The sequence below is a fragment of the Gossypium arboreum genome, chromosome 4 (genome assembly GCF_025698485.1).
Source record: "Gossypium arboreum isolate Shixiya-1 chromosome 4, ASM2569848v2, whole genome shotgun sequence".
Taxonomy (NCBI): Eukaryota; Viridiplantae; Streptophyta; class Magnoliopsida; order Malvales; family Malvaceae; genus Gossypium; species Gossypium arboreum.
In genome coordinates, this window is record NC_069073.1 from 98,125,002 (window position 1) to 98,132,714 (window position 7,713).

At 34.5% G+C, this 7,713-nt stretch overlaps 1 protein-coding gene across 2 annotated transcripts; it reads right to left on the minus strand.

Annotated features, from left to right (window-relative positions):
* Positions 1–3,991: 3,991 nt before the first annotated feature.
* On the minus strand, positions 3,992–7,452 carry LOC108458016 (RNA polymerase sigma factor sigF, chloroplastic-like). 2 transcript variants are annotated; one of them, XM_017757246.2, is made up of 8 exons: positions 7,140–7,452; positions 6,530–6,690; positions 6,248–6,363; positions 5,942–6,136; positions 5,591–5,861; positions 5,121–5,492; positions 4,663–4,863; positions 3,992–4,513 (listed from the first exon to the last, which is right to left on the minus strand). In XM_017757246.2, exons 1-8 carry the CDS (start codon positions 7,231–7,233, stop codon positions 4,226–4,228), a joined length of 1,698 nt encoding a protein of 565 aa, XP_017612735.1. In that variant the 5' UTR covers positions 7,234–7,452; the 3' UTR covers positions 3,992–4,225. The 2 variants fall into 2 exon arrangements, with proteins under 2 accessions (XP_017612735.1, XP_017612734.1); XM_017757245.2 differs by having other exon boundaries at positions 6,242–6,363.
* Positions 7,453–7,713: the final 261 nt, after the last annotated feature.

The window sequence follows — 7,713 nt, forward strand, 5'->3', positions numbered from 1 at the left end:
AATCAATTTGTTTAAAGATTTCCTTATCTCGAGATATCGGAGTATCACATCCCGTAAGTTAGGACACAATACCATAAATTCCCGAGCACAAGATCGTCTTTTAATTTAAATTGGAAATCCGTGTATTTCAAAACTCAAAAAGATATTTAACTATTTAGAACCAACGAGAGAACCGAAACCCCGTAAGTTAGGGCACAATTCTTGATGTTCCAAAATGCGAAACATTACCTTATTTATTGAAATTAATTAAAACATGAGAAAAAATATTCCTAAAATGAGAAATTAAAATAGATAAGCAGCGTAAAAATGATATCATTAATGAAAAATATTAATATGGAATACTAGAATATTAGAATAACAATAATAATGATATTTACAAAAAGGAAAATAAAACAAATCATGTACTAATAATAAAATAGGAAAAAATGATATATTTGGTAATGATAATAATAATAATATGTACATAAAAATACATAAATATATATATATATATATATATATGCATATAATAAAAGTATGTAATAATAATAGTAATAATATCTACAATAAAAGAAAATATTAGGAAGCGTACATAAAAATATATACATAAAATTTTTTACAACAATAATATAAAATAATGATATGTACAAAATATATATATGTATATAATATAGTTATAAAAATATATATATTAAATTGAAATAGGTAAATAATAATAAAAAAGGTAAGAATATACGAAGCCCCAATATTATGGATTATTGAAATTAATCTCTTTTCTTCTCGAAATTTGTTGAAATGGGCCTTTGTGGGTGATCTTAACCGGATCAGATTACGCCAATAGAGTCGAGTTGACCCGACCATTTTAAAATTTAATATTTTTTTTATTGTTTTTTTTATTTTTTTTAAGACCAATTTTTGTTTAGAGCAATTACAAATAAAATCTACATAAAATATACAAAATCCAAATTACTTCAACCCAACATAAACCAATCTCAGCCCACTAACTTAATAATCCAACACAACCAACCCAACCCACTAACTTAACATATCATCACCCAATCCACTAATTAACCCAAACTAAATTTAACCCATCAAACCTTACATAAACCAACCCGTTAGCTAAAATATTTCTTTTTTTAATACTAACCCCCCCCCAAAACAAACAAATCTCCAGCAGCAAACAAAGAAAGAAAGAAGAGATCTAGGCTTCAAGCCGAACCCTCTTTCTCCTTCCACCGTCTTGGCGCCACCAATGACCATCGTGTGCGCGTGAAATCAAGCTATGGGTAGTTGAGGTTTGGGTTTTGGGGTGGCTTATAATCGATTGGCTCGGGTATTTAGAGTGGGTTTCGGTTTGGGAGCTTGGTTGTAGTGTTAATGGTGGTTAGTCCTTGGTTGCTTGGTTGCTTGCCGGATATTGAAGTTTTTTCTTACTTAGATTGCTGAATGTTCCTTTTTTTGGTTTTTTTTTTGCTGGAAATTTTTTTTGCTGGAATTTTTTTTGCTGCTCTTTTTTCTCAAATGGGAGAATCCTTTCTTTTTGGTGTGGTCTCCTCCTTTATTTCTACCATTTTGCTTCTTTTTTATGCCATTTGCAAGTAGTGGGTGAAGAAGGAACAACCACCCATGTTTTTGGCCTGAAAATCTGGGAAGTGGGTGCCCCAAATCACGTAATCTGTCTGAAGGACCAAATTACAAATGCAGCAAAACTTCTGAGGCTAAATGTAATTTTTAGAAAATTTAGGGTTAAAATGTAATTTAAGGAAAGTTTAGGGGTCTAAGTGAAATTTAAAGAAAAGTTTAGGGGTCAAAATGCAATTTTTTTTATTTTTTTATTTTTTTTGAAATTTTGTAAATTAAACACGAATTCTAGTCGGACAAAAATTTAGTGCTTACATCATCCTTTTGAAAAATATAATGCTTGTAAGTCATTAATTTCATCCTTTTGAAAAATATACTGCTTGTAAGTCCTAACTCTTACAATTTTTCTTTCATCATGCAAGAGAATCCTATAATCCTGGTAACAAGTTAAATGGAACCTCGAAAAGATCTTTATACTACTCTAACAATTGGTTCAATTTATCCATATATCAACTATTAACAATGGAGTGCATCAACACGAGATGTTCTTGTTCAATGTCTGACCATAACAAATTACATGGCTTCATAATATCAGCAACAGACATTGTTTGTGAAACTCTCTCAATTTTCTACCCATACATGGACTCCAAAGTTCCAAAAGAACTGCCTTGTAGATTGTAATGTTTTCTTCCAAACTAGAACTACGTAGTGAGGGCTTGGAAGTCCCAAAGTGATAAGTCCTAATGACACCATCCATCAAATGCCAAACAACATGGCATAACCATTTAGTGGTAAGATCATGAAATTGGGGTTTAAATGAAATTCATGTACTAACCACTTATCATAACTTACCTACTACAATTTGAATTTCACCATTAGCTAATATAACTTTAACACTACACAAATGATTAATTGTTAACTTAAATCTATTTGCCATAGTGTAGTTCAAGAAATTATGTGTGCTGCTAAAATCCAACAAGGTTCTTTTTCAATAATCCCTTGCTCTCTTAGTATGAAATCCATTGTACTGAGTATAACATACAATGTAATAATAGGATGTTTTCCTTCCTTATTATTCATTAATAACATCTTTAAATTGCCCTAGGAATCCAAGAATTCTTATTATTCTCCCTCTTTTATAGTCTCATCAATTAACAACCGATATAGTTACAACTTTGTACACTTGTTATCAAGTGTATATTTGGCCCAAAACAGTAGTAGAAGCCTTTCCTCTTCCTTTCTTCCATTTCAACAAGAATGAGACGTTTGTTGGAATTCTTAATGTTTGAAGTATTGAAGTTCATAGTCTTAGCTGAAGGTTTCAAAGGTTTGGTCTTAATTGTGTTTAACAAGTTGGGATTTTGTGGAATCTTAAGTGTAGGAAGTAAAGTGGTAGGTTATGTTGTCTCGTGGTGTTGGAAGAATTGTTGTAGGAACTAACATAAGAATTTATTTGAGTTGATTTAGAAGTAAATGCAAGTCTAATTGTTTTACCAAATGCAAGTCTTGGTTAAAAGATTTAGGTTGAAAAGGCGAATGGTTTGAGCTATGTCGAGTTTCATATTACTAACAAATATGCTTAGGGCATAGATCAAAGAGTTTAAGGGAGTTTAGAATTTCATCACAAGCTTCATGATATTAGTTTATAGTACGCGTATATTTCAGGGTCACTAGCTCGATCATCGGATCGTCAAATTCCCTAGTAACAAAATAGGCATAAAACAGTCCTTCATTTGTTCAATATAAGTATCCCATCTCAATTTGTCAAACCCTCCTTGAGATTTGTTCTAACTTCAACTTAGTAAATCTAACTTGGATACCTCAAGCACCTTTCTAACCTCAAATATTTGCTCTAACTTTATAAACCAACCCTTATAACCCTTATCCCCCAACTTAGGACACTCCGGTTTAAATTGCGTACACAAATCAAAGGAATAGTGAATTACCAAGGTTAATGAAGATGAAAGCCTTTCTAGTGACACTATTAGTGATGATTTACCTTCATTTTCCTCCCATTCGAGTCTCGCAAGCCCTAAAGTTTTTTGAAATCAGCTCTCAACTCACAATAAAATTCATCTAGCTCTGCCTCAGCTACAATTTTGATTTTATTATCAAATTTAAATCTATAATATTTCTCATTTCATCTTAAATAAATCATCAACCATTAATGCAAAATTAAATATGCTCTAATACCATAAACATAATCAAATTTAAAATAATTAAAAAAGGATTGAAGAAGTAAAGGGGGAAAAAAAGAATCAAGAAAGAAATTAACGAAAAAGAGAATTTGAGAGAAAAAGTAACTGACTTGAGCAACTGCCATATTTTTTAGCCTGATTTGACAGTCTTTAGAACATTGCAGAATTACCATTAATGAAATACAGTGTTTTATCAAAGTAACCAATCATATCATAACAGCAATACAACAGAATTTAACATAATTGTAAAATGGATTTTAAGCACGTTTTTTACCTTATAGTCTGTCAACCTTCGGTGGTTCCAAGTTTCAATTTAAGACAACACTGGAGAGATAACAATCTATTATATTTGTTTAGCTAAAAGAAAGAAGAAAAAAACATCATTCTTAGATTACAATATTGGAGCGTTTTAACCTCTTGCCCCTGAATGAACCGGTAAAATCTAAAGAATGTGTCTCTGTCTATATCTAAACAAGCAAATCTTCATATGCACCAAGACCTTGTTTGACCAGGCATTGCTTGAGCTTGTATAATGCTCGGCTCTCTAACTGCCGCACCCTTTCCTTTGATAATCTGAACATCTTTCCTATCTCCGACAGAGAATTCTGTTTACTTTCTTCAATACCGAATCTTAGCCTGATTATCTTCCTTTCTTTCGGACTCAGAATGCTTAGAAGGTTGCGGACATGCTGCCTCATCAGTTGCTTTGCCACACTGACATCCGGGATCTCAATACCAGTATCTGGTGTTACCTCCTGCAATCATGATGAGATAAAAAACCTAGCATGATTAGATGACCATGGTTAAAACTAAAAAACCAGTTTTTCCAAAATGAAAAAACACCCTTTTGCATGAAAATTAGACGTTGCTGCAGGGGGGGTTAAGCAAAAAAAGGGAGTTTTACCTGAAAAGTGGTATCCTGGTCCACCCACACAGGCTGTTGCATAGAAAGTGGCATCCTTGTTGAGAGCAGTAACTTATCCAACTTCTCAACTGTAATCCCGACACGTCTTGCTAATTCTTCTTTGGAAGGATAATGGTTTCCTTCTTGAATGCACGATCTCTTTGCATCCAACACTTTGCTCAATAGGCCATATACATTCTCCTGAGAATATGAAGTAGGTTTTTTGCTCGTATAATGTTGTCTCTAATATTTAACAAATTATTTGTCTCACTTAGACACACAATAAAGTTATAAGATCTCCTAAAACTTGGAGAGATATTATCTTATCCAATATTATTCTTTTAGAAAATGACCAGAAAGCAAAGGAAGAAAAACTATACACTTTTAAATATAATGCATGGCTCCGTGTCTAGGTGACTGTGTCATACATGTTAAGCAAGCATAAATTTTTTACTTACCGGCAAACGGATGGTTCTCGAATGTTGCAGTATAGACTTTGTAATTGTTTGTCTTATCCACCAGTAGGCATAGGTGCCAAATCGGCATCCAACTTGTGGTTTGAACTTCTCAACACTTTTCATAAGACCCATACTTCCCTCCTGCAGCAGATCTTGAAGGCTAAGACCACGGCCCTGATATTGTTTAGCAATGTGAACCACCATGCGCAAATTCGCATGGATCAGTTTTTCCCGGCTCCTTTTGCCTGATTGGAGTTCTGCCTGCAAGGCTGAACAACTTAGACCCATGGCTTCAGCCCATTCAACCAAGGTTGGTTCACGCCCAAACTGAGATTGCAGCTTACTCTTTACTTTCGCTAATCTCTTTAAATCCTGTAGGTGTTACAGAAACCAACTGTAAGACCTCTCAAGAACCAAACATTTCCTAATTCCCTGCTTTAAAACGAAAAGGCAGGATTGAAAAAAGACACCTGAACTTGAATAATCAAATCAGACTCTTCTTCAGCAGTCAAGAGTTGTTTTGTCTCAGGACCCCACAAGAACAACCGAAGGGGATCATTGGGATCAGAACCTTCGCTCGACTTTCTTCTTACATCCTTCCTTTGTGAACTGTATGTCTCACATATCACAACTTTAGGTTGCACCCTCCTTCGTTTAGACTGCCTCTCTAAACGTTTGGTTGACCTAACTGCAACCGCTATCTCCTCAGCGGGCAAAGTAAAGGAATCAACAGACCCCAAGCTGCAATAGCATTAGGTATCAGCAGTCAACAGATTATCTGAGAACACTTGTCCAGCTACTAAGACAAGACAGAGATTAACCTATTAGAAAGTGAATCATCAAGTTCTAATTCGAGGCCCTCAGCCAATGATGCAGCTTTTTTAGAAGCTGACAATGCTTTCTTAGCAAGGGCAACTACATTACTTGGTTCAAAAGTCATGGTCTCGGTATCAGCTGCAACAGACAGCATATTCAAGGAAGATGATGGATTTTCCCCTAATTCCAAGAGTGCCAATCTGTGATGGGGAAAAAGAAACATGAGGATGCAATTCAATGGGGAAAGATCTACACTCACAACTGTTTTAACAAACGAAGCAATAAATCAGAATTAGCTTGTTTACAATTGCCTTAAATCAGGCCACTGGAGCAACTGCTGTTCAAATTCCTGCTGGCCAATGTTGTCAGATGCCTTCTCTTCTTGAAGTGTTGGCCCATTCCCAATCTGCAGCTTGTCTGTCTCTCTCTGTAATAAAGTAAACCGCGGTATGCTAAGTAAGGAGTTGGCAAAATAATATTTGAGAAAATATATCAATAAAACCAGAGGAAAACAACATTTACCGTTATGCAAACATAAAAAGTTTAGCTTACATCTTGATATATGTCGTGCAAAGATAAAACAGGAGTCTCACCGAGTACGCTTTATCTTCCTTAAGTAAATGCAAGACAGGCAGTGGTCTATAGTCATCCCGCTGCTCTTGTGAGAGAACTGATGTAGGAAAATGCCTAGCTACAGAAGTAATCGGAATAGAAGTCGCAGCAGGGACCGCTTGCTCATGATGAAACAACGCAACTGCATAATAGTACATTGAATAACATAGGAACCTTATCTGAAAGCACTTGAGAGTAAACTACATACTTTCATGCATAACCACATTATAGGCAGTTCTCTAATCTATCTATATACATTTTTATTTGGAACCTAGAAGCTAAACAAGTACATAAACGACAACATGTATTCAAAAACTTTACAAGACTGCAAGCTAAAAGAGTTGAATTTAGGCATTTGACCATTGTAGTAACAGTAAATTTCCAGTTGTAATTCCCTTCCAATGCCAATAATAATCATACAAAGATCCTTAAGGAACAAAAATGCTTCACAACGAAAATCCCAGGAAAGCTGATTTAACAAGAATATAATTCAAACACCCAATAAGGCAAAACATGTAAATGAAAACTGGGTATTGTACTAACGATAAGAATCAAAAGAAAACATGTTCTAATGCTAGAAATATACGTTACCTGAAGAAGGTGATGGTGAAAAGACAGAATTTTTGAGTTGGGTTCTTGGAGAAATTGTTGGAGGAGAATAAAGCAAATTCCTTGAAGCTTCCATGGATGCAAAAGTAACTATTTGTTTTATCTACAATGTAACCTTAAACATTGCTTGTTTGGTTCTTCTGGGTATGTGTTCCTTATTTTTACTTTGTTCAAAAGCTTTGAACTTTGCAGATAAAGAAGAAGAAGCCAAGCTCGGCTAAGGAAAAAAATCTATTCTTCCCCTTCCACGCTTCAAATTCAATGATCAATGGTTCAAATGGATGAGGTTCGGCCTTGATTTGCTTCAGACCCAATAAAAACAGATTCACAAAAGAAACTTGTAATGACCCAGAATCCAAGTTTTGGCCAGAACTTGATTTTGACAAAGCCCAAGTTACTGGCCCACAACTTATGGTCTAGTTTTGGTTGAGCTTTATTTCATTGAAAAATGTGATCGGCCCAAAGGAGAAGTACAAGAGAGTTCCCAAAGTACTGAAATTACAATCGTATTTCACTTTTTTTACTGCAAGTTTTTATTAAATTCAAGTTTTTTATT

Bases quoted from the DNA above. Each gene is read 5' to 3' on its own strand.
- LOC108458016 (XM_017757245.2), bottom strand. From the start codon at position 7,233: ATGGAAGCTTCAAGGAATTTGCTTTATTCTCCTCCAACAATTTCTCCA. The intron at 5,862-5,941 runs GTTAATCTCTGT...ATGCTATTGCAG, and splicing joins GATGATTCACTTTCTAATAG to CTTGGGGTCTGTTGATTCCT. The intron at 4,514-4,662 runs GTAAAACTCCCT...TCATGATTGCAG, and splicing joins ACCAGGATACCACTTTTCAG to GAGGTAACACCAGATACTGG.